General features: G+C 48.0%; 1 protein-coding gene across 1 annotated transcript; it reads left to right on the top strand.

The window, feature by feature from the left end:
- Positions 1-3,295: 3,295 nt before the first annotated feature.
- Positions 3,296-7,262, top strand: Arl4c (ADP-ribosylation factor-like 4C). The gene has a single exon (NM_177305.4). It carries the CDS (start codon positions 3,823-3,825, stop codon positions 4,399-4,401), a length of 579 nt encoding a protein of 192 aa, NP_796279.2. The 5' UTR covers positions 3,296-3,822; the 3' UTR covers positions 4,402-7,262.
- The last annotated feature ends 20,017 nt before the right edge of the window (positions 7,263-27,279 follow it).

Genomic DNA, 27,279 nt, shown 5'->3' with positions numbered 1-27,279 from the left:
GGCACAGTACAGCCAGTAGTGTCGGCTCAGGGGAAATACACTTTGGAAGTGGGTGTGTACTTTTTATGTTATGTTATGTTATTTTTGCTGTATTTATTTATTATGTATACAGCATTCTATTTGCATGTAAGCCTGCAGGCCAGAAGGGGGCACCAGATCTCATTATAGATGGTTATAAGCCACCATATGGGTACAGGACCCATGGAAGAGCAGCCAGTGCTCTTAACCTCTGAGCCATCTCTCCAGCCCCCACTGGCTATGTGCTCTTTATCACTGATTTCTTTGCTCATATCAAAGGCACTATTTACTGGGCACTGTGTGTGCCAGGCACGCTGCCAAACACCGTTGTGATCCCACTCACTCCTCAGAAGTGCCGCTTCGCTCGGGTTAGGTACATTTCAGAGACGAAAGCTCTAGGTTGGTGGGGGAGTGGCTATAGTCCTTCCTGTCTGTCAGCATGGCCCAGGATATCTACCTTAAGGGATGGTCATGAAAAAGAGGCTCATTGTGGGTCTGGAGTGTCTGGCCGGTGTGGTTAGTAAATATTTGTTTGTTTGTTTTTCCTCCCTACAACTCCAGGGCCTTTCAGTTGAACTCCACATTTGAAGGAAATTCCCACTTGCCTCAACCCAATGATATTTTTATGCATTAGGAGTTAAATTATCAGCTGTTAAATCAACTTATTGCCCAGTGAGCAAAATTAGAATGGAGGGCCACAGCTATTCAAAGATAGTGAGTAGCTGTGTAATGGTTTTCTTCTGGAAGGCTGTATGTCTATTAATCTGCTTTTTTTTTTGTTTTGTTTTGTTTTGTTTTGTTTTGTTTTGTTTTTTGTACTGGACAACAGACAGCCCTTAACTGCTGAGTGACACCATGAGGTGGAAAATGCAAAGAGAGCAAACACAGCCAAGATGCAGCTGGCAGTGATCAGAACAGTAAGAAGAAGGCAAGTGCCATATCTTATCAAAATTATCCTCTGATTCCTCTAAAGTAAAAGCAAATCCCAACTGGGAACAGGAGCAAGAGGCACCACCATATCATATGCTGGGTCATTTGTGAGAGCCTTACTGAAAGTCCCAAGGTAGCCACTCACCTGCCTGTGACAGAGAGGACAGAGCAAGAAAAGACTCAACCCAGAGAAGGAGATTCTCTTTAGGAAATGCCTACAAGAAAGAAGAGAAAATTCCTCCCCAGACACAAAACTCTGCCTTCCCAGTAACAAACGTGACATGAATTAAACTGGATTTACTGCCTTTTAAATTTTTAAAAACATACATTTAGCATGTATGCATGTGCATGCACAAACACATTACATGTGGAGGACAGAGGACAACTTTCAGAAATCTTTTCGCTCCTCCCATGTGTAGGAGCCGGGGATGGAACTCAGTAATCCATGCTTCACAGCAGACACCCACTCAGCCATTTTCACTGCCCCTCAAGTCATTTATTTTTGTCTATCTGCCCTTTTGGGGTCCCTGAATTCTTCTGTGGGAACCACCACATTTTAGGCTGGAGCCATGTCAATCCAAGTATTGGATCTGAAGCAGACGAGGCAGGCCAAAGAAATGTGTGTTCTGAACTTTTGTTGAAGTTGAACTTTTGTTGAAGGCCCTTTCCTTCTAGGTCCCAAACAAAAGGATGTGAGGCCACAGGAGTTAAAAGGATGGGCACAGAGGGAAACTGAGGACGGGTGAAGATTTGGCCTAGTGTCTAGTGGTGAGCTCCAGGATCCAGCCATGCCAGAAGAGAAAACCCTTATCCTAAACATTTTCCATGTATCCAGAACTATATTAATGTATTTATCACTTTGCCAACTCAATTTGAGATTAATTTGAGACAAATTTTTGTGCCCCTGTTTTTTTTTGGGGGGGGGGGGGAGGGGGTGCCCATTGGAAAGCATCCCAGAACCAATGCATCACTGATCTTAGGCAGGCTGTCTGCACTGAGGTCCCCTTAGCAAGTACCAGCACACAGACCTAAATTTCCTCCTCTAGCAAGCTGGACAGGTAATCTGAGTGGACCTTGCCAGCACCAACATCCATCACCAGTCCCTGGGCTTGAGTCTAGCTGGTGGAAGCCTAGACTGGCTTTTGGAGTTGTGAGAATTAAAAGATGGAATTGAACAGGTGTGATTTTTCTCACAGGCTTTAGTACAAATGAAATCATGTATTATAACAGCATTAGAAAGGAAGGTTCCTCTCTCTCTCTCTCTCTCTCTCTCTGTGTGTGTGTGTATATATATAATTTTTAAGATCACAAATGATAAGCATTTTTATTTTCTTTCCCTGGATTACATTTGCAACCTTTTCTGACCCAGAAGCCTGACCTACACAAATGTAAACCATTTTCCCCTTGGCTGTCATCTCTAGTTCCCATCATCATCAAACCTGTGTCACTCATAATCACCCCCCCCCCGACTTCCCTCCACATGCAGAAATAATATTCATTTGCTACGTTTTACAAGGTAGGATAAAACCACTGAATGGAGTCACGAAATGGAACCCAGAAAATATGTATTTGTGACTCATCACACCACCAGCTCCAAGCTAGCTAGGGTCTTCTAGTGACCTAGCTTTCCTGAAGCCTGGTCAGGTGATTTGGACCTCCCCCATCCCCTACCCTCACCCCATCCCTGGTAGGTTCTCAAGGTAGAATGACAAAGGTTGCTTTAAGACTAACCTAATCTGGGATGTCAGCAGAGTGGAGGGGGTGGGGAAGGGGTGGGGAAGCATAAAGCAAGGCTCCAAAATGGGTGTCTGAGAAAGAAATGTCTGGAGTTATCTAGGCAGGTGGGTGGTAGGTAGTCTTAACTGAGCCTCCTGGGCACACCCTAGACTTAGGGAGCATACGCATCAAGGAAGAATAGGGACCAAGACACTAGGGCACCAAAGAGCGTGAAACCACGCGGTGGAAATGGATTAGGAGTGGGCAGCAGCAGGGCTGCAGGCTCAAGGAGGTCAGCTCCTCTCCTCCGCCCTCCTGCGTCGGTGCCGCAGTCTCACCGCCCTAGCCCTCTGCAGTCGCTGCCTTTGCCCGGCCAGCTGCGGGCTAGGCCCCGGGCGGGGGTTCCGGAGCCCGGAGCTATTTTTAAAAGACGCGTCACCGGATTGGGGAGGAAGAGTCCGCGTCCAGGCCCACAGTCGGCGCGCGGCCGGCGGGAAGGGTCGCCTGGGCGAGTTTCGAACGATCGGAGCGCGCGAAAAGACGCAACCGACCGAGAAGACCCCGCCTGACCCCGGGAGACCGCGGGGCGTGGCGGGCGAGGGGCGTGGCCTGTGGGCGGGACTAGAGGGGCGGGGCCGGCGCCCTCCGGCCGCAGCAGGCTGGTGGCGGCGGCGGCGGTAGCAGCAGCGCCTAGTACTGCAGGGACAGCAAGGCAGCTACGCTAACTCGGACGCCGGGGAAGCCCGCGCCCCGCCTGCGCCTTTGCGGCGCTCCCGGGAGCCGGAGCTAGAGCAGCTCCGAGGTGCGCCGAGACCAGAGGCTGCTGCAGAGCCGCGGTGCGGGAGAGCCGCAGGTCGAGCCGGGCTACCGCGCAAGGCGCAGACATCCTACACCGCGGCGTCTGTCCGTGGCGGCTGCGCGAGAGACAAAGCCTCCGGAGAAAGATGCCCGCGGAGCACGCACCAGGCGGGCCAGGGAGCCGGCCCCTCCGAGCCTAAGCGCGCCTGGCCGTGCGCCGCGGGGACGCCGAGACCCCACCGGGTCCAGCAACGGGCGGGGCCCAGGTGCGCCCGGCCGCAGAGGGCCTGTGACTGCTCGGGGGGCGGCGCCCTCCCGCCGCAGCCGCAGTCGCAGTGGCCGGCGCCGCAGCGAGGAGCCATGGGCAACATCTCCTCCAACATCTCGGCCTTCCAGTCTCTGCACATCGTTATGCTGGGCTTGGACTCGGCCGGCAAGACTACGGTGCTCTACCGGCTCAAGTTCAACGAATTCGTGAACACTGTGCCCACTATCGGCTTCAACACCGAGAAGATCAAACTGAGCAACGGCACTGCCAAGGGCATCAGCTGCCACTTCTGGGACGTGGGCGGCCAGGAGAAGCTACGGCCGCTGTGGAAGTCCTACAGCCGCTGCACGGACGGCATCATCTACGTGGTGGATTCGGTGGACGTGGACCGGCTGGAGGAGGCCAAGACGGAGCTGCACAAGGTGACCAAGTTTGCGGAGAACCAGGGCACACCGCTCCTGGTTATCGCCAACAAGCAGGATCTGCCTAAGTCGCTGCCGGTGGCCGAGATTGAGAAGCAACTGGCGCTGCACGAGCTCATCCCGGCCACCACCTACCATGTCCAGCCGGCGTGCGCCATCATCGGCGAGGGCCTCACCGAGGGCATGGACAAGCTCTATGAGATGATCCTGAAACGCAGGAAGTCTCTCAAGCAGAAGAAGAAGCGGTAATGCGCTAGAGCAGCGATCTGGAGCAAGGCTGAGCGAGCAAGCCAGTGAGTGAATGAATGGACGTCTGGGTTGAGCGAGAACCCGCGAACAAAGACAACGAACCAAAGCGATGATTCGAATTTTTAAAACACGATCTCTGTATCCAAATACAGGACTTGGAGACTTAAGCCGGGTGTGGAGGCTGCATAGCCACCCATCTCGTCACCTGCCCCACCCCCCCACCCCAGCTCAGAGGACCTTTTGTCTATAATGCTTGAGCTACCGGTGGGATAGGGTGGGGGGGACCGGTGGGGAGTGGACGTGAGGACGCAAGGGTCCCGTGGTGTGCCCTCTGGCCCCAGGTGGGAAGCTTGGATGTCAGAGAGACAAAAGCGATTTCTTCTTGCTCCAGCAGGGCCAGAAGTTCAGACTGCCCAGCCCCCACTGCGGGGGGGAATCACGTGTGAGTTACCTGAGGTATGCAGTTCACACAGAACCCTGGGGGGGGATACCCGAAAGGGGACGGGTAGGCGCTGGAGTGTACTGATGGGAGGGTGGGGATGACCGCTCCTTTCATTCTGGAGCTATGGAAACTGAGTAATTTTATGGCACAGGGCAGGTCCCTGTTGCGATTTCATTTGTCCTACTCTGGGCCCAAAGGAGGTGGTGGTTTGAGGCCATCCAGAGGACTGCCTCGGACCATGCGGCAGCTGGAAGGCCCAGGATGCTGTGTTTCTGGACTTGGCTGGGAATGGCCTGGAAGACGCCACTTTCCAGGGGTGGGTGTGTGTGGTTTTGTTGAGAACTGCTTTTCAGCCTGGGATGAGACCTCTTCCAGATGGCCTAGGCCCTGTCCGTGTGCAGGTCATTCTCTCGTAAAGAGACCAATAAAACAAAGAACAGAAAAACCATTGGAGGTGGTGGCAGTACAGGTGCTTAAAGGGTGAGGGTCTCGACATTAATGCTGTGTGTGTACGCGCGCGTGCGTGTGTATGTGTGTGTGTGTGTGTGCACTCGGTACTGCATAATCGGCATAAAAACTGGACCCTCTGGGTGGAATTTAAAAATCTCTCAGCCTACTGATTGGTTTGGAAGACCACACCAGCTACAGATGTGTGCTGAATTGCAAAATGGTTTTCTTAACAAGGGGGAGGGGGTCTGATAATAATACACGTGGTGATAGGTTTCAGACATTTAAAAAAAAAAACCAACAAAAAACACTTCCACAAATAAATTATCTTCACCTTAGGAGAAAAGGACTTTGCCCTTTTGTGGCCCTTGGTACTGCAAGTGAAGACATGTTCAGATTTCTGAGCTGGGTCTTTGTGACCTATCTGGTTTCAGTATTTTACTCAAAATGTGTCATTAGAATATTTGATATCACTCACCAGAAGAATAAAACCCCACCTTGTAAAAGCTAACCCCGTTTGCATGGAATTGAAGAGAGGAAAAGTCTAGAGGAAGAAGTCCTTTGGAAATCACCCTGGTGGGAGCCGGCCTGGCCTCAGAGCCAGCCAGCACTTTTGGTTAAAGGCAAACAACAATGAGTGCTTGAGAAGAGAAGGAAGCAGGCGTGTGACGTCATGGTCACTGGTACTCAGGCACTTCACAGTTTACTTGAAAGAGGCTTTGGAAAATAGATGAAGTGAAAGAATAAATACATATTTTTTAATAAGGTAACTTTAAAAATCCTTTATAATCCGGAGTGAGTCTTGGCTTGTTAAAAGCTGTCATTTATCTTGAAACACAGTATCAAAAGAGAAATTTACAACTGACTTTGTTTCTTTTTCTTTTAATTTCCCCCGCTGAATCCATGTTTTAGGGTAGGAGTTTTTGTTTCCCTCCATGGCAACACATTGCTGTGCAAAGGAAGCCATGGTTGTGAATGAGCACGGAGTTGGTCACAATATGAGCCCATCCCTATTGTCCTTGACACTCTAGGAGTCAATTTAAGAACCATAGGCAGAAATCATGGCTTCCTGCTTGAAACCCGATCCTTAGAAGATTGTTTTGAAAGCTGAAATCTAGCGGCCCATGCTCCTTTCTTGTGTGTTTGATAGCCCTCCAATTTACTGGTCTTTTTTGTATACAGAGCTAAGCAGTGGTTAGCAGCCTGCAGGATCTGTTTACACAGCAACTGTGGATTATTGGCTTCTCCGTGGCTGGTCCCATGGTCTGAAGATTCTGTATAGAATTATTAAAAAAAAATCCACCTTTTTATTTTCTTCACAATTTCTTAAGCACTTTGACATTTTGGTAGTTCCACGATATGGAGAGAATAATATATTTATTTTGTGACATTGCATATGCCAAATAATGTAGCTTTCCTGTGCTCACAATGCCTGTGTTCCAGGTCAGTGTCCGATCCTGGCCTGCTTGAACAATGGCTTGGGATGGGTTTGTGATGCCCCCCCCCCAAACCATGATCAATACTTAAGGGTGCAGTTGACTGTTAGTAGTTGTGCAGTAAAGTCAAGCCCTGTGGTGTATCAGCAAATAGTTAAAAAGAGTCTCGGTTGATTTCTGTAACGTTTGACCTAATGAAATACCCATTTCATCTGTGACAACACATAGCCCAGTAAACATCACTGTGGTGGTGCCATGGGGGAGTTCCTAGTGACACTTCTGCCCTTTGGGTTCCCGTAGAGGAATTCGGCCTCCCTGAGCAAGGTTTGGAATGAATGGTTTCTGATAGACACAGGGAGGCCAGTTTGGATTGAGAGCTTATTTCTTCACATACTCTGTGGCGGTGTTGGAACCCCTGGCTTCCGGTTTTGGTTTCCCTGTAATTCTGTCTTCTCTTCTCTGTTTCCATTCCCCCCTCCCCTTTTATAATGCATATATGATGCTGTGAACAGAAATAAACTATTTCTACAATCAAACAGTTGGAGGCGTTTTCTGTTGATTTGTTTTTTTCTTTCAGGTTTCTTGGTTCATTTTCCAAGCCTCTATGGAACCAGGGAGTGGACCGTAAGGTGTTATCTGAGTTCTAGTGAGTTCCAGAGCCTCACTTGTCTGGTGTGGGCTTTGCTGAAGTCTGGGTCCACCCTGAATGGTGGATGCAGAGGCTCAGCCACTCATGCCTGTCTATTGTGTCATCTCCCTCCTTCCATGTCTTGCCCTTGCCTATCTACAGCACTATTGGTTATTTGAATGATCCAGAATTGTTAAACACTTTGAGACTCCTACCTGTCCACTACTCTGGAGCCTCATACTGCTGGAACGGTACAGTAAACAAAGCTGCCCAGTGTCAGGGTTGTTGCCCCTGTCCCTCTCGTTTGAACCCAGTGAAGAGCTCTGGGATTTGATTCCTTTCCAGTGGATACTGCAGGCAGACAGATATACGCCATGCTCTATGTCGCTGAGAATTGGCTCGCTTTTTGAAGAACAAGTGTTGGGGTGGGAATCAATGAAAGCTTTGGAAGGTGCAATGAGGAGCATATAAGAGCCCTTTGTAGGCATTCAGCTACAACTTAATAGTTACGGAGGAGGCATGAGGAGGCCTTCATAGCTTTAAGTCTGGAATGAGAACAGGTCTGGTTCTAAGGTTGGGGATGTAGTCAGCTGGGTGCTTGGATAGCATACATGAAGGCCTGGGTTTGATTCCCAGCACTGTGTAGATCAGGTGTGGTCATACTTGCCATCAAACTTGGGGGTTTGAAGTAGGAGGATCGAGAGTTCAAGGTCATCTGCTGCAGGTCAGGTTCAACACCAGCTTAAGCTGTGTGATACTAAAGTTCCTGAGGACCCAAGATTTTCTTGAATCTCACTGACCGGGAAGCCTCAGTTTCTTTGTATGTAAAACAAGATAATGGAAGCTTCAAGAGTTGTCGGGAAGATAAGCTGTTCATACAGATAGAGTGCTCAGGCTACTTGTCCTGAGCAAGTGCTCAGTAGCTTTGGGGTTCTGTTTTTGTTTTGGAGGAGTCCTTTGTTGTTTTCTTTTTTTTTTTTTTTTTTTTTTTAAAATTTATTTATTATATGTAAGTACACTGTAGCTGTCTTCAGACACTCCAGAAGAGGGCGTCAGATCTCGTTACGGATGGTTGTGAGCCACCATGTGGTTGCTGGGATTTGAACTCCGGACCTTCGGAAGAGCAGTCGGGTGCTCTTACCCACTGAGCCATCTCACCAGCCCCTTTGTTGTTTTCAGAGTATGTGTATGTGTGTATGTTATGTGCACCTGTGCATGGGTAGGTACACACACGTGTGCCCAGAAGAAGATGTCAGATGTCCTGTTCTGTCACGCTTCATCTTATTCCCATGAATTTCAGGCACATTCAGCCATCCCCGGCTTCTTGCCTGAATTGTGTGGATTTGAACTCAGGTGTGCATGCTTGTGCACCAAGAACTCACACCCACTGAGCCCTCTCGCCAGCCCCTGGGCTTTTAGTTACTAATCGCGAGAACTGCCATGTGTAGAGTGTGAATAACTCATCAGATTGCTGGCCTTTCTATTAGCCTGTTGCTAATTAGTCTGTCTGCTCCATCCCTCTTGGCATCCTTGAGCAACCAATAGCCAGGCTGCTGGCCCCAGACAGAGCATGGAATGAAGTCAAGCATCTCCAGCCGTCCCAGAGCCTTGTCACTCAGAGCTGGGAATGGCTACAGTGGGTGGCTCTCTAGTTCCTTTCTTTGAGCATACCCAACACTGCTGGGTTGTGAGTCCCTTCTGGCAATGGGTAGATTTACTGATTGCTGATGTTTAGCCTGAGGTTGAGCACATAGTAAGTATTCCCTAGATGTTAGTCAGATGACTTCACTCACATTAATTCATTTTAGTGATAAGTGTGTTAAAACGGGCATCTAGATCATAAATGTTTTGTTTTCCATTAAATGGGTGAGAGTTAAAATGAAAGTAGACAAAATATCAATATCATTCTTCCAAGTTACTGCCTTGAGAAAACCTCACAGAAATGGTTAGGGTTGTAGCATGTGACACGGACACAATGATGAATATGGTTCTGTCTCTCGTTTTAAGAGATGGTCAGGAAATCAAAAAGAGGGAAGACCAATGGGTGGATACTTCATTCCTCCTTAGAATAGGGAACAAAATACCCATGAAAAGAGTTACAGAGACAAAGTTTGGAGCTAAGACAAAAGGATGGACTATTCAGAGACTACACCACCCAGGGATCCATCCCATAACAAGCCACCAAACCCAGACACTATTGCATATGCCAGCAAGATTTTGCTGAAGGGACCCTGATATTGCTGTCTCGTATGAGGCTATGCCAGTGCCTGGAAAATACAGAAGTGGATGCTCACAGTCAGCTATTGGATGGAACACAGGGCCCCCAATGGAGAAGCTAGAGAAAGTACCCAAGGAGCTGAAGGGATCTGCAACCCTATAGGTGGAACAACAATACGAACTAACCAGTACCCCCGGAGCTCGTGTCTCTAGCTGCAAATGTAGCAGAAGATGGCCTAGACGGTCATCACTGGGAAGAGAGGCCCCTTGGTATTGCAACCTTTATATGCCCCAGTACAGGGGAATGCCAGGGCCAAGAAGTGGGAGTGGGTGGGTAAGGAAGCAGGGTGGGGGGAGGGTATAGGGAACTTTTGGGATAGCATTTGAAATGTATATAAAGAAAATATCTAATTTAAAAAAACATTTTAGAAAATGAAAAAAATTGGTCAGGATATGGTTTTATCAACTGTATCACTCCAGAAGCTAATTATTCAAAACTGGCTTATACCCGAAACCCGAAAATGCTGCTTTAAGTGACAGAACCCTCAAAATAGCTGAGAACGGACTTAGGGGTTGTTTTGTCCCTATAAGACTAAAAATAAGGAAGTCAAAATAAGCGAAGAGCGAAACCCTTCACTTACATTTCTGCAACCTTAACCTTGCCGGAATGGATTCTTAAGGAGTCCCCGTCGCCTGTGACATTTAGCTGGAAAATTGTCCACCCTGTGTTTTCCAGAAAGGAAACCACAAATGTTCTGTCCCTGACCCTAGACAGCTGAGTCAATGATTTGGGTCCAGGGGCCCTGCTGAGTCTCCCCACCTGAGCTTTTCTGCAAAAGCTACAGTTCTCACTTCTAAGGAGGGCCTGTTTGCTAGACCATGGACATCTTGTCTCTATGCTCCAGGGCCTAAGCTTTCTTTTTTTCTTTTTCATTTTTCCTTCCTTCCTTCCTTCCTTCCTTTTTTTCTTTTTCTTTTCTTTTCTTTTTTTTTTTTTATGTACCTCTCTACATAGCCCAGGTTGGCTTTGAACTCACATTATAGAATTCACCTGCCTGTGCCTGCAGAATGTTATGCTAATAAAGGTATGCACCACCACACCCAGCCATGGGCTTGAGGTTTTGAACAATCCTGTTAGCAACATCACAGAGTGCCTCTGTGTCACCATCTGGTAACAGAGAAGGACGACATAGTGTCCAAGAGCAGAAGATGCCGGCTTCGTATGTGACCAGGTAAGAAGAGAGCAAAGCCAGATCTCCATGTCCTTGGATCTCACCGCCTCCCTGCAGCCTGTAGAACAACCTGTGTGTGCCTGCATCCTGGCATCACTCTCCTGCCCGTGACTCAGCTCCCACCTGCCAGGGAGAGAGCAAGCCATGAATCTGTACCCGCGGGGGAGTTTCTTCCCTGGTTTGCCTGGTTCCTGGGTGTCTACTTCTCTCTCAGTTTCCAATGGTCACAGATGGCTGGGGATCTTTGTGTATTTGTCCCTCGCCAGCTCTGAACTCAAGAGCGGGAGCTTCTCGGTGTATAAGAGGACCTTGTAAGCTGCAGGTCTCAGAGGAAACCACAAGCTGTTCCTACAACTTTAGAAGCAAGAACGAATGCGCTGTGTGTTCAGCACAGCTTTCTCCCAATGGTTCTGGGCAAAAGCTGCACCCCATGAGAATATGGTACCAAAGAACGACCTAAAGCAAGGGAAGCTTCCAGCTGGGCTATAGCACAGGGTAGAGTTAGGAAGGGCAAGAACATTTGTAATTTTCCATTAGAGTTAAGGCCATCATGGCAGCCTTCAGCATAGTGGGGTTTGTCTGAACATCAGGAGGGTCGTTGCTACCCTGAAGAAATGTTGACTGTGCTAGCTGGGTGTCCTAGCTAACTGAACCTGCACCCACAAGTTGAGAAACTGAAGCATGGAGAAGTTCAGGTTATACGCTTTGAGATCAGTCTCTAGGAAGGGTGGGCCCAGCTCAAACTCTGGGTCCCTTCTACCCGGCAGCATCCTGGGCTCCACACACCGGCTGCTCTTACACCAGGAAGGGTCTGTAGTACAAGAAAGCTGAGGTTCCCAAAGAGAAGCAGGGATAAAGGGTAGTGATACCCGGGGACCGGGAGGACCACCTTTAGTCCTCTCCAGGATGCTGGCCATAAGCTGGGCCCCAGATGTAGTGTCTGCTTTTTCTTCGTAACGGACACATGCCACGTCAGAGGAAGACAGTCCTTGTGTCAGGGCCTATCCTGGAGCAAGTTTGAGTGTTCCACTCAGAACACTCAAAACTTGTGTCAAGGACTCTCCCCTGATTCATCCAGGAAGCTTAGACACTGCCAGTGGTCACCAGGCCTGGTAACTAATGGGTCAGGTCTTGGGGATGTGTGGTGACCCCCTCAGAACTTCTGATCCCTTCCTGACCAGCCCGGGGTTATTTCAGTTATTTAATTTATCCACTGAGAAAATGCTATGGCCTTGCTTCCCTTCCACAAGGCAACTACAGGGGTGCAAAATTCCCCTGTACTGACTGACCCTCCTCTGCAGAATCTCCTCTTTCTCAGGATAGCCTCAATGTTTTGTCTCATGTTCACTGATCAGAAAACTGACAAGTGAAGGTCAGAGAGACCACTCAGTGAATGAGCGCACTCTGCTCTTGCAAAGTACCCAAGCTCACCTCTCAACACCCACACCAGGCCGCTCACAACCTGCAGCTCCAACTCCAGGAGATCCAGTACCCTTTTCTGAGTATGCTGGGCATACGCAAGCATGGCACACATATAAAGTTTAAAAGTAAAAATAAATCTTAAAAAAAGGAAGGAAAACTGGTGACTCGGTGAAAGGATGAGGCAGGGGACTACTCACATGGAACCATCTCTCCTTGTGAGTCTTTGGGAGCCATCCTATAGCTAGAGTTTCCATAGGGAGACTATTGGGAAGTGAGCCTCTCTCTGTCTGTCATTTGTATAATCTCCATTCTTTCTGTGGCTCCCCAGGACTATTTTCATTTCCTTAAACGCTAACTTCACATGCAATTAATTTCAACTGCCGGCGTCTCACGCAAACTCAAACCATATCCATGTATAATTTAGAAGTCACCACGGTCATGATGGTTGTAACAGCCTCTTTCATAAATACAGGTTTGCATCCATTGTTAACAAAATGACAGTTTGCTTTGCTGTGTCATTTTGAACTGTGCTGGGATGATGCATCCATTACATTTTAAAAATTGCTGCTAAAAATAATGTTCACAAACACTGTGACACCTGCTGTTTCGGGGACACCCTGCTGGGCAGGGGTGCCAGGATGGCTTCTCTGACCCCATTCTTGACCTCAGACTACTGCCACTCTAGCTGGTGAGTCAGGCCTGAACTATCAAACAAGACACCCGAGTCCAGTGTGAGACATCCTTCATTGTACCAAACAGATCCAGTTGTTAGATGAGTCAAATTCATGGTTGTAAGCCACCTGTCTCAGCATAAGCCAGGGGTGCTTTGTTCCCCAAAAGCACAATGCTTTATGGGAAGAACTCCAGCCCAGCATCAGGGAGGTCTCAGATGTCTCTGTGCTAACCTGCAATCCTCTTCCATCTCCCCTGTCCTGCTCTGAGCCCCCCTCCACCCAATATGGACAGCACTCCTGGAATTCAGGATCAGCACAGCAGCCACAACTGCTGGCTCCAAGTCCTACTGCTCTCCACCCCCACTCCGTACTCCGCACCCACCCATCCACTGTTAAGTGTTCCAGGCATCCTTTGGAGGTACGGCCCCTTCAGCTACAACCTTACCTTGTTGTTACAGGTGTGGATTGGAGTACAGAGGACGCCTGCTGAGATTTCCAGATTCTCTGTGTCCCCGAGTGAACAATTGGACCAGGGACATACGAGTAATGGTAGACATAGAGATGCTCATTGAGGAAAAAAAGACACTCTTGGGAGTGGGAGTGGGCTAGAGAGCTGGGAAGGCTGGAAGTTCTGCTGAGGGGGGCAGAGAGCCTGCATGGGCTGACTATGCACATATGCCTATGTCTGGGCTCTGGATTTGGAGATCTTGAGCTTCTCTGGCGCATGCTTTGTCCCTTGCCTATAGTCCTGCTGTGAAGAGGTTTGTAGTCTGTCACTTGGCCTCTTCTTTAAGAAATCTAATCTAATCTAAGTTTGATGCCTTTCCCAGTCTCCACCCTCCTGCCGTAACCTCAGGTGTGGAACCGAAGAGTCTTGAGTAACTGGGTGGCTGACACTGCAGCCTTTCAGGAAAGCCCCTTTCTCTCTCTCTCTCTCTCTCTCTCTCTCTCTCTCTCTCTCCCTCTCCCTCTCCCTCTCCCTCTCCCTCTCCCTCTCCCTCTCCCTCTCCCTCTCCCTCTCCCTCTCCCTCTCCCTCTCCCTCTCCTTCTCCCTCTCCCTCTCCACCCCCATGGAGTTGCAGCCCCAAGTGCTTCCCAACAATATTGGATATTTTGGCTGGCTGGAGACCCTGAGATGGGTGAATATTAATAGTCTATGCCAGCTCTGGCCTAACTCAGAAGGAGACTGAGATCACACTCCCTGTGCCCCCAACACACACACACACACACACACACATCAGCACCTGGTCACCAATGTGTTAGGAAACATGGACTTTGCTTGGAGCACACCCTCCCTCTGCCAATGTACCATGTGCTCAAGGAAGGCGATCCTCTTCCAGTTTTAGGGGAGATTTGGATGAATCTGTGATTTGCCTAGGAAGTGTCATGTGACACAATTCAGACCAATCCAGTGGAAAGGTACGACCTCAACACGTGAAGGCCCATGAGACATGTCCAATCCAGGATAACAAGAGAGGGTCTGGGGGCCAGGCTGCTAGTCTTTCTACTAAGCTGAGAATGAACCCCTTCCACCGGCCCCTCTCCTACACAGGCGCTGGGCTTCCATGAATAGGCTCAGATGGGAGGAGTGCCTACCACCTTGCAACTGAGAAAGTCAGCATAGCACAGGGATTCCAGGCTGGTGTCCCTCAAATCCAGTGTACACAGCTTACACCTGAGATTCTGAAGTGCTCGCACAATTCCTAGTTTGGCTGGGCTGATTTTCTAGTGTGCTCCCTTGCAGTTGTTCCCTGGACGCCAATGCCAAGGCCTCTCCTTCCTGGAAAGTCACCGGCCTTGGCTTCTTGGGACAGCGCCCTGAGGGCCTCACCATTATACTCTGTACTATCTAACCCAATAGCTCTTACTTGCAAGTGTATTTTGTCCCCCATGAACAATGGCAACATTCTGAGCCGTTATTTGGTTATCACAGCTAAGGGGAGCTCTGTGCACCTATCGGGCAGAAGCCAAGAGGCTTCTCAACACCCTGAAATGAGGACAGCCATCCCCCCATCCCCCACCCCACCCCAGTGTCCTGAAGTCACATCAGCCAAGCCCAGAAGACCCTCACTCTTTATCTTTCCTCTAGCTTCTCCATTTCCCAGTCTCTGCTACAGGTGACTGCTCAGCTGGTCCCTCCTGGATCCTCGCCCCAACCTCCCTTGCCTTTCCCAGCCTCCTAGTTTAGAATGTGGCCTGCCCTCTCTCCCCTGCCCTCTTCACCAGGGACACTGCTCTACTGGACTCATAATCACAGTTCAGCCAGCCCCGGTTCCATTGCTTTCTCTCTCCAAGATGTCAGTTTCCAGCTGCTGCTGTGAGCAGTTGCACAAAGCCCTGGAGGCTTGGAACAATGCGCACTGGCTACCTCCTGGCTTTGGAGTTCCGGTCATTTCCTTCTGGAGGCCATACAAGAATCTTCTCTCCTCTTTGCCAGCCTTCAGCAGTGTATGACCTGGTCCTCAAACACAGTTGCCTTGCCTCTCTGGGCACCGTGTCCCCCTGTCTCTCCTCATAAAGGCCTTGGTAACTTCACTGAGCCACCAGGTAAACTATGATGTGTCTCATGGCTCTTGAGTTCCTTTGCTGTGTGAGCCGGCAGTGTCACAGGCTTCAGTGAACAGAAAAAAGAAATTCTGAGGATACTCACTCTGCCTGCCCCTCCCTCCTAGAAGGGAAGCCCCTGAACAGGGGATTGAATATGATTTATTCCTTACTAACCATGGAATGCAATGCATCCCTGACTGATATTTAGGACTAATAATTTATTAAATGATGACTGACTTATTATTTTTTTAGAAGCAATAGAAAGTCTGTCTACTCCCCATAAAAAAAAATGAAGGTTGATTGTAAAGTCAGATCACAGTGTGGACAGGATCCTGACACGAAATTAACTCAAGGAGGGAGAGCAGGGGCCAGGTGGGGTCAGACAAACAATTAGGCTTGTTACTCTCTACAGCCTCTTATACTTGTGACAGCTTGGCACTGGTCCTCATGTGGTGGCCTTTCCATGTACCCATATGTCACTTTATTACACAGACACAGCCGGTTGACTGCAGACCAGTCATTGGTCCAGCTCATGGCCTTTTCCTATTATAATCACTCTACAGTGAATCTGAGTCTCTGACTTTTCTTTCCAGTCCTAGGGATTGAACTCTAGGTATCACTCTTGTCAGATAAATGCTGAGCCCTTAGACTATGCTGTTGTCTTCTTTCTTTTCTTCTTTTTTCCTTTCTCTTTTTATTTTATTTTAAGAGTCTCACTAGGCTGTCCTCTCTGAAACTCTGGTCTTGAGCTTGCAAACTACTGTATACTAACATGTGCTTCAATATAGAAAAGCAAGCCATCCGTCTCCCAGAGCAAGCCAGACCTGGCTGGGAAGGGACTCAGAATAAGTTTGTGACACTTTTGTCACTTGGCAACAAAAACCCAATTTTACAAACCTCAAGTTGTCTCCTTTGTTGGCCAGGACATTTTCACTAACCATTGAGTTGAACAGAAGTCATTTAACTTTGTATAGGTTTGCCACTTAAAAATGGAAGCATCTCTAAAAGATGCTCACTTTAAAATTAGACAAAGAATGTGGATGTGATTGGAGCTATCTTCAGAAACCAGAGGTTATCTGCAAAGATGCTTGCTGTAGATTCCGACTTTGGAATTGTAGATAAAACCAAAAGATGGCACCCTAAGGAGTCATGATTTGAAATGACAAACAATGCCCAGTGTGTGTGGTGCCGGGAGTTGAACCTAGAACCTTGTGTATGATAGGTAAACACTTTACCAACCGAGCTACATCACTGTCTTCCAGCTTCTGTTTCATCCTTCTGAGCACAGGATTTTACACTCCTAGGAATGTGAAAGGTGTCAGTTACAGAATAGTTCTTTGATCTTACTATTCCATCCCATTCTATCTTACAGTCAGCTCTGGGTCCTGACCCTAATTTCAGGCTCATTGTCACATGAAAGGGCTTGAATATTTCTAACAGGGACACACAGTCTAAGAAAGCAGCTCTGACCTGGGAGCTTCTGAGTAATTCTTCTCCATTGTGCACTTGGGCCTTTATGTCTTGATCTTAAAGTCTTAGCTCTCACCTGTCTAGTTTTCCGGAAGAATTCTGATCAATAACACTAAAGTTAGACACCAATCTACTGCTCTTAGCATTGCGGACTTTGTAAGTCTTTGTTCTTCAAGCTGCAGTGAGGATTCCCCAGGGATCACACTAAAACACTGGGTCTCATTTATTAGGTCTAGGTAGGGTCTACAGGTCTGCAAGTCTGAGTGCCTGGTGAGGCTGAGGATGCTCTGTGGACACACTGAGAAACAAAGCAGAAGTGTGGCATGCAGTGTGATGTATGACCGCTCTTCCTTCAGTTGCTGGGCTTAGAATACACAGCATGCAGTATGAAAGGGAGGTGATGCTCCAGCTTAGGCACGAACTTCTCCTGGGGAGACATGAACAAACTTCTATTCCCTCTTGATAGGGCATTGGCAAATCAGAGAAGACATTCCACCTGAGCCTGAGTTTGTTGGACCGGCGGGTTTATCATAGTTACATCAAGGACTATGGGTGACTCAAGGGCAGGTGCATCATTGAATAATCTACCCAGCACAGCTGATGACTAAAAAGATGCATCCCTGGAGTTCCCTGCTGAACCTGCAGGGAACTCGGATGGCCAGAGAGACTCCTTTCCCCAGTAATTACTACAGTCGTATAACCTCCGAGGGACTTTGGGCATCTTGTATACTTCATTAGCTTCCTACATTTCATAAGTTTTATTTCCTTCCTGAGTCTCCAGAAAGGACTGTTTCACCTGGGAGAAAATGGCTGTACACTAGAGGGGAAGTGTAAGATGCATGGACATCCATTTCCAGGAAGCGAATATGACATCAGCCTTGGCTACTACCTGGCATTGGAAGAAAACAGCCATGGCACCTAGTATTCTTATGGCTGCACATATAATAGTGAAAATGAGTTAGATTTCCAGTGCATCCCTTAGTAGCTGTGACTTCCACTGCCTCACAGTAATTCAAGCCTAGAGAGAGGTGGAAGCTGGTTGGTTGGTTGGTTGGTTGGTTGATCCTCCTACTTTGGAGCCTCTCGTGGTACCTTCCAAGCCTGTCTGTACCCAGACAGAGCCTTTCAGAGCCCACAGCACATTCATGGGCTTCCCCCATGGATCTAGACATCAGCTCGTTGTCTCTTGTTGATGTTTTGTGAGTGAGAATCAGATTTCCCTCCTCTGTGCTTTGGTTTCCTCTGGAGGACACTTTAGTAACCTAAGAACAAGAAAGAGGCAGCAGGGAGTCCCAGTCGCCTCTTCTAGAACTGGGAGCTGCTGGAGAGTCATGGGCTGCAATATGGGTTGGGTGGAACCTTCCTTTGTGTTCTTTCCCTGAGATGTCAGAGTTAATTCACTGACACAGTAAATGGCATGGCTGTATCATACACTCACGCCATCCACTATTGTTCGGCACTAGCAGTGGCCACTGAGGAGTTTGGGTTTACACGCAAATTCCAGTGTTTAGTTCCTCCTCAGAGGTCTTGTTCAAGCACCTGCTTGAACTTAATCTTACTTTTCATAGAATGTTCTCTGGGCTTAGAGATGCTTCCAGGAAGGTTTCATCTTTTGTTATTAAAGGTTCGGTCTGCCTCTCGAAGGTCTGTACCACACAAATGGCAAGTGTGTTTACATCTCAGGCTTCCTTGGCAGGTAGGTAATTATAGCTTCAGTGCACTGAGATGAAAGAGTGTGGGGGATGCTGATGGCCACTGAAAGCTTCCTTCGTGAGGTGCATGTACTTCCTGTGACCACTATAACAAACTCCATTCTGGCCTTGGCCGTAAGTGTAGCCTGTGTGGGATATGTGCCCACTGTGTGGGGATTATCCCATCCTCTGTGATTATTTGGGCTCTGAAGCGTGCAGGGGTTCCCATGGTGAGACCCCCATATGAGGGCAGTGAGTGAACATGTGTGGAAGAGGCTAAAACATCAGAGATAAATTTGTTCTATATCAGACCCTAGGGGTCACTTATCTTGCCTTAGGAGATTCACTCGCTCTTCAAGGTGCATCCGTATCTCTAGAAAGGCATAGATCTGTTCATGAGGGAGAAGAAAGGTTCCATTGAGAAGCTAATCTCAACACAAGTTTGTGTATGAACCAGTTAGTCCAGATCTCAATAGTGTTATGAAGAGAGGATCCTGAGAGGTCTTTCGGAAGATATCCTGGGATATCTTGGAGGTAGGAGATGTGTGTATAATCAGACAGATGGGGGTAGGGGTGGACATGTCCTCTAATGTAGCAAGGTTTCAGCAGAGAAAACAGATACGGTGGTCTAGATATGTCCCGGCTGCATGGTGATAGGGTGGGAGCCAAGGGCAAGCTGGGGTCTCAGTAAAGAAGAGAATGGTACTGACTCCACAGATGGGAGTCCTCAGGTATTCCTTAAACTCAGAGGTTAGTGTCTTTTGGGGGGACTCCCCAGGATTTGTGGCTCATTGTAGTGCAAGAGTCCTTGAGGGGGTTGATTGGTGGATTCCCCCAAACATCGCTGCTTTGCTGGCCTCTCATCCACATGTGTGTTGTGGAACAGCAGCCTGGGACGCTAGCCCACACTGGGTTGAGTCCTGTCCCTGCCTTGAAGCACTCCATAGCTTTTTAATGAGAGCTGTAAACTTTCAGTCACCTGGGAGCCTGCAAATGGCAGCAGCATTCTAGGCTCAGTGATCACAGTCAGGATGCCACCACCCCATCCTGCTTGCCTATCTCTTGACCATAGTGAAATGATTCTAAAGACCCTGGATTGTGGATGGACCTTTCCTTTCTGTGGCATCCTCAAGGGCCTCTGTAGGGGCTGGGAAGAAGCCAGGGACTCTGTTGCCCAGCCCTATGTGCTGAGTTCTCTAGGGTTTTACAGCATGTGGATGCCCTCTGAGAAGCCCACTTAGCACCTCTCTGAATGCTTGTATTGGCTGCTATTTTCTTCTACATAAAATATTCAGGTTCCCCATCCTGCTCTTGTAACAACCCATTTCCAGCATGATTAATTTGCTCGCTTGAACATGGTCCCTGCCTGGGATATGGCTGCCCCTGAATCCCACCCATGAGTTTGCCATAACTTGTGGCCTCCATCACTGAAAACCTATCGTCTCAGTTTAGTCATGTGTGGTCACAGAAACAAAGGTGACACTTTTCACCATCCCTCAGACAGACTCACTGGTCTGGAGTGGAGCAAGCCTGGTCATTACTGTCTGTAGCTACTGCTCTGAAGGGAGCAAAGTGTGTGTTGGAGACAAATGTTCTGGAATCCTAAAAGACTAGTGGTAGGTAACACCTGGCCACACTCAGGAATGCCTAGTTTGGTCTATCTAACTGCCTGTGTGACAGTATTCTACTAATGGAGACACCCCCAACCCTGAGCAGTCCCATGATGGAGCCCAGAGCAACACTGTGTCTCCAGCTTCACAGTTTGTTTAGACAGAAGACAGAATATCTTCCACTAGACACATGACTTAATCTTTAGTCTTGGGGTGTCCTAAATTTAAATCCTTTGAGAGAACCAAGAAGACGGTTCTCAAAAGCTGGCTCACTATAGTGTACTGACAGTGGTCTTGCTTTATGATGGTACAGGAAACATAAAAACCCACAGCACAAGTGTGACAGCAACACCTGTCAGTTTGCCTTCTGTGATGCAGTTCAGAAACAATTTGAAGGGTAGAAGGGCTCACAATCCTAAGATGGTATCAGAAGAAAGGGGTGGGCATTTTAAGATGAAGTTAGAATGTACCAGCTCAAGGAGTAGTTGTAAAGCCCTTTGTCTCTACTCCACCATGGAGATCTGTGCCCAATTCTAGTTCTACCTACTTCCATAACAACCACTGACCCCTGAGGGTTGGTGTCAAATGGAAGCTTCCCAAGGAGTTTGCCTTCATTACAGAACATGATCCCTCAAGTCTTCAACCCAGCAATTATGGGTCCTGATTCCAAACTAGAATTTAATCGATACTCTCTCATTAGGGCAAGTGTCTACCGGCATCTGCTGAGCCTAGCAACTAAAGTATTTATGACCAGACAAACCTGTTTTGACTGTCCTCTGCTGAAGCTCCATCACAGCCAGCCAGCCATGCCTCACACTGAAAGTTAAATCACTCTGAGCACAGTGTACAGAAACTGTATCCCAATAATCTCAAGGAAATGGAGATTGTAGGAGTCAAAACTCATATCAAAAGGTATACATTCTTCACGGTGCACATTGTCACCTTTCAGGTCTGGGCTGAGTTTATTGTGAATTTCTTAATTCTCTACTGTGGACATCACAATTGGTCAAGCATTGTTGGGAATTCAGGACACCATCTCAGGGAAGGAGCTACAGCACACCCCCAACCCAATCCATCCAAGAGTCTGCTTGGCCTCTCTCCTCTAGCCAGGGAATCTCTTGGGGTGTGTCTCTGATTCCAATTCCTTGTCTCAGGCACTTCCTGCATTTGGTGGCATTCAAAGCTCTGCCATTGAAGGCATCAGTGACTGTGTCCCCTAAGGAACCTCAGCTCCAGACTCTCTGGCTCAGCAGTTCTAAACCTGTGGGTTGTGACCCTTTTTTGGGGGGTCAAATGACATTTTCACAAAGGTCATATATCCTACATGTCAGATATTTACATTGTGATTCATAGCATCAACAAAATTAAAGTTATGAAAGAGCAATGAAATAATTTTAGGGTTAGGGGTCATCACAACATGAGGAACTGTATTAAAGGGTCACAGCACTGGACGATTGAGAACCACTGCTCTGGCTCCTCCAAATTCATTCTTCCCAAACAGTGGTCCATGGAGATCTGAGGTCCCTCATCCCACTGACACTGGTGTCCATCACATGCAGTTGTACCATGTCGCTTCTGTGCCTACTGTCCCCACTGCTGTTGTTGGTGTATGTATTGGCTTGCTTCTCTTCTCCTGGCATACCTATTACCCAGAAGAGTTATTGATATCAATGCTGGCCACCACATGGCTGTATTGGAGGTGGAGAAACCTGGGGCAGAGAATGAGGCAGGGAGGGCTGAGAGGAGACAGAGTAGGGACATACAGGCCACTGCAGGTCCCAGCATGTAGGCCATTCTAGAAGAAATAGAGGGCTTCTGTGAAAGATATGCATCTTCTCACAGCGGGTGCAGGTCTTTGAGGATGGAGGAGGTCTGTTGGGATGCTCTGAAGGTTGTGTTTGTTTATAATGGATTTCTAGACCAGACTAGCCTTGAACTCCCTATGTAGTTGAGGATGACATTGAAATTCCAGCCCCCCCTGCCTCTACCTCTTTAGTGCTGTGATTACAAGTGTGTACCAACTGGCTTATGTGGTTCTGGAGATTGAAACCAGGGCTTGAAGTATGCTAGGCAACACTGTACCAAAGGCTCAGCCCCTGAACTCTGTGTTTAAAGGGCTCTTCCCCATGAATGTCACTCTCAGATTTAGGAGGAAGCTATGGTCCCTTTGAAGCCAGTTCTTTTCCTGGCTCTAGTGGCTACCACTCCGTGCAACAACCCAAGATCATGGTGGGTTTCTACTAATACACTGGAATGGGAAAGATGTCCTGGGGGACTTGGACACATTTTTGGAAGCATCATTGCCCCATAGGCATGGGACCAGCACAGGGCATGACACTCTATGCTAGTATAGCCTTTGATTTCTGAAGATACTGATCAGAAGAAGCCAAGGGTCTCATGAGTGTGTTCTCCTGGAGGTGCTGATGATATCAAAATGGAATCCCAGGGAGGCAGGGCTGGGGGACTGGGATCCTGAAAGTCTCTGCCAAGGCTGAGCCAGGTCTGTCTCATAGCCCACTACAGCATCAGCATCATGGACGTGACAGAAAGCTCCCCTGGATAGATTAAATACCACATTGTGAAACCAACTTAGAAACAGCTCGTGTAATGTTGCCCCTCTGTGAGTAGAATCCAGCAGTTTCTGTATCCGTGCATAGGGCTACCAGTCTGCTTGGGCTGCAATCACAAAAAGCCATGGGCTAAAGTGACAACCCCTCCCCTTATCACTTCCTTGAAAGCTGGTAAATCACCAAATCTCTGTGTATACTGAGTTCTCTCTCTCTCTCTCTCTCTCTCTCTCTCTCTCTCTCTCTCTCTCTCTCTCTCTCTCTCTCCCTCTCTCATGCTTCTTGCTGTGGTTCATGTGAAGTTACAAAGGGAGCTCTGGCTCCCTTTTCTTTTCTTATGGGGATGCCATGACCACCATGGGACTCCCCCTCCATTACATCATCTAAACCTAATCTCATCCTATAGAATCCACCTTATAGAATGTCATCACATTGTAGATCAGAGCTTCAACAAGTCTGTGGGCTGATAGACACGTTCAGTCCATATACCACTCCGCCTGTATCATCCACTGCCAGAACTTCCTAGGCATGTCCACAGAGTACATCAGAGGACCCAAGATTTCATTTGAAGCTGTGGACTCTGATACCTGCTGTACATAAATTTCTTTCTGGTCTTTCTGATCTTTCATGGCTCTTTCTAGATGGTTGCTTTGACTGTCACAGAGAATTATAACAGGCAAACAAGCCTTCTTAGTGAATGTCCAGCGGGATTCTGAAAAGCCATAAGGACTTAGGTTCAAATACTGATTCCATGACCTGGGAACATAGAACACTTGGGATTAGGTTGCAGACTGTACTAAGCTGGATGGAACTGGGGCTAAGGTAAGGGATTACATGAAAGAATAGCACACACAAAGGCAAGTGGGTCACAGCCTGGATCTGAAGGAGATGACACGTGCACAGAAATCCAGCAGCCTCATGTCAACAGGTGCACACCTGCACGCTCCTCCAGTTCCAGCTCAGGGCCAAGTTGTCACTGTCCCTTCATCTCATCAGCTAGCGGGCCGAAAGTCAAATACAGGATGCAGTTTTGTTTTGTTCTGTTTTCTTATATTACTTTTCAAAAATGGTTGACTGGTCACTTGATTTCATTCTGCTGGCCACAAGACCTTGGGTTAGTTGACACATGCTGAGGTCACTTGCTAGGATTGTCCAAGGTTGACACATAGCAAAGTAAAGCACACCTGCCTTCTATGCTTTGGTCCCAGACAGGCATTTACAAATCACATGCTCACTACAGTTTGGAGCTGAAAAGAAACTTCTAGAATGTGTGTCCAATGTCAGTGAATTGACATGAAATGCCCAACTTTTGACCTTTGTCCAGGCCACCCTATTCCTACCCTTCCATAATATCTGTGCTTAAGCCATACAACCCTTTCTTTGGTTTAGTGTCTTGAATTCACTTCTCTGCTTCCTACCTGGTGTCTTTAAACATGCGGCTGATGCTTCCCAACGACCCTCCCCCACGGCCCCCCTTCTTTCTGTTCCCATGGCTTCTTCCCTTATTCTCCATCTCTGGGGTAGCCTTGACATGTTGATAGAAGTTCCTGATTGCTCTGATAGCCAAGCCCTTCTAAAAACAAACACTTGTCTCTCAGCACCATCTCAGCTACTTCTTCCTGTCATTTCCGGAGCAACTTGTCTGCTGTTTGTCCCTCCTACTAGACAAGTCATGCAAAACAAAATGGCATCTACTTGTGTCTCATGTGGGTCATTGATTTCTGTCAGGTCAGTTTGTTTGCTTTCTTGGCTGTCTTGCACGTGGCAAGCACTGAGCTTAGTGAGTCCATGCCCTATTTAGTCATCACTGTTGCCAACCCCAACTACAGCAACGTGCTTGCTCAGAGGCCTTTCCCTGAGAGGCTTTCAAATGGAATGGAGTTCATCTTTCTCAAGACTTGAGGATATTTGCATAGTCATAATAAGAAATCTTGGGGGATGGGACTCAAGTCTAAAAGTGAAATTAATATAATTGTCACATCTCAGAGCGTCCAGTCTTTTGACACTGCAGTACAATAGTGTCGTGTACAGACATGTTATGCTGCTTTCATAGACATCCTGGGATGCATACAGCCTGCCAGTCATACATACATACATACATACATACATACACACACACGTGTGTGCTCTATATACTTAGTCAGACAGTGATGACATTCAGTACTTTTAGTTTGCTCTGCTGAGAGCCACAGGAAGGGGTGGCTTTCTGTGTCTCTGCCTAGGGTGCCTTGGTCCTCAGAGCAGGCCCAGCTTACAGAATGGCAGGATGGAAAGGCACAAGGAACAAGGTGAGACAGGCAGAAGGCAGTCATCCTGCCTGCAGGGGCATGATTCTGTGCTTTCCCTTGGTATTCAGTAATTAAGGCTGCCTGCCCATAGTGCCACCCCCGACCCTGTGTGATCCTTTTCATTTTCCAACCTGGTAAATGTTCATCCTCCCTCAAAGGGCTTCCTGGAGCCACTTTCCAAATAAACTACACACACCCTGGGAATCCAAACTAAACCAAAAGAGAGGTGGCTGACACCACACTATTTAGCAAGTAATCTATCCCAGACTGGCAGAAGGATGCCCCCTACAACTGTGCCTGCATAAGCCTCTGTCCCCCAACCCCCCATCTATGAATGTGTTGCCAGGTAGAGAAGGGAATTAATTAAAGCTGTGGGTGGGACTAAAGTTACTATTCATCTGAGGTTCTCTTTTGTTGTATTTGAACAGGAGGAAGGAACCAGGAGCTCAAGGATGTAGCTGGAAATGCTATAAAACTGGGATGCCCTAGAGAATCACACGGACAATCCTGCTAACCCATGGATTGTACACTCCAATATACAAGATAACATGTTTGTGCAGGCATGCCACCATGATGTTTGATCTGCACTGTAGACCTGACTAAATTTAGAGTCACCATGAAAACACATTTCTCTCTCTCTCCGTGTGTGTGTGTGTGTGTGTGTGTGTGTGTGTGTGTGTGTGTAGACCCACCATAAATGTGAGCATCTCATGGGGCTGGGAACTGAATAAAAAAGAGAAAAGTGAGGAATCCTCTCTCTCTCTCTCTCTCTCTCTCTCTCTCTCCCTCCCTCCCTCCCTCCCTCCCCCCTCCCTCCCTCATTTCCTGACTGTGGATGCAAAATCACCAGCTTTCTCAGGTTCCTGCCAATGTCTTTTTTGTGAAGATGGACCGTACCCTCAAACTGTGGCGTAGAATAAGCCTGCCTTCCTTAAGTCACAACAAGTCAAAGAGTGACTGGCACAGCCACAAGCCTGTGGCATTTCCTTAGGGCAGCCATGGAAGGCTAGCATCCCATCTCCACCAGGGGGTTGTGGATGAGCTCAGATTCAGATTTTTTATGGTTATCTCATATCCATTATCTCCCAGAAGACCTTGGCAATGTTGTGGACACTGGGCAGGTGAATTTTCTTCTGAAGATGTACACCTGGTGTTTTAAGCTCTCCTAGTCTGGCTCACAGCATGTTTTCCCACCTGGGCATGGAGAGGTGCACAGCCTGAGGGGCTGCACCACCTGGATGTGGGCTGATGAGCTTGCACATCACAGAAGCTTCCAACTCTCCCCTCACACTAATTGCTCCTCCATTCCCAGCAGCCCTCACCTACTAGGTGAAGAAGCACGCAAGCATGAAGCTTTCCTGCGTGGAATGGCTCCCACCCGCACCTTTGGCAAACACAAGGAGTGCAGTCAACCAGTATGAAAGAAAACAACAACAACAACAACAGAAAAACCAAGTGATTATTCATGAAGAGCCATCATTTTAATAATTATGTAGAAAGAATTGCCCCTAGAAGACAGCAGCCAAGGTGAACAAGCGCTTGCCTGATTGGAGATCAAAAAGGGACAATTTTGAGTAGTAAACTTTAGTAATTCAGTCCAAAGGGAGAACACATTGCCTGGAGCTTAAGATAAAACTTAGGGAAGTTGAAAGTTAACTTGTGAGCGCTGAGACAGCTTCCTAGGGAACAACATCAAGGGGTCTGGTTCAAGCCCACTTGCTTTATGACCTTGAGAAAGGTCAAAGGGAACTGAATGTCCCTCCCCAGCTCCTGGGGCCAGGAGGACAGAGAGGGTACGTAGGAAGCCTCCTACAGGAACAAAGGTGGGAGGGGTGAGGAAGAACCAAAGGAAGTTTCATGGTGGAAGGAGGAGACAGGCTGATCATTCACTTAAATCAGGTTTTAATGACCACCCCCTGAGCTCTAAGCATTGTCCTTGTTATTTGACATGGAAGGATGAACCAAGCCCTGGGGGAGTGGGGTGCTGCCCACAGATGGAAAGTAAGTCAGCCTTGAAATGTACCCAGAGATAACAGCGGAGCTCTGCAGGGGGTGATCTTGGGACTTTACTTACGACCTGGGAAATGATCTGTCACTGTAGAAACCTAGCTGGCATGTACCCCATACCCCCCCCCCCCACCCACACACACACCTCTTTCTCATCTTATGGTCTGGTTCATAGCTACAATAAAATCCCTTCTCCTCTG

The sequence above is a fragment of the Mus musculus genome, chromosome 1 (assembly GCF_000001635.26).
Source record: "Mus musculus strain C57BL/6J chromosome 1, GRCm38.p6 C57BL/6J".
Lineage (NCBI taxonomy): Eukaryota > Metazoa > Chordata > Mammalia > Rodentia > Muridae > Mus > Mus musculus.
This window is presented reverse-complemented; position numbering and strand designations above follow the sequence as displayed.

Excerpts from the sequence above, each read along its gene's own strand:
- Arl4c (NM_177305.4), top strand. The coding sequence starts at position 3,823 with ATGGGCAACATCTCCTCCAACATCTCGGCCTTCCAGTCTCTGCACATC.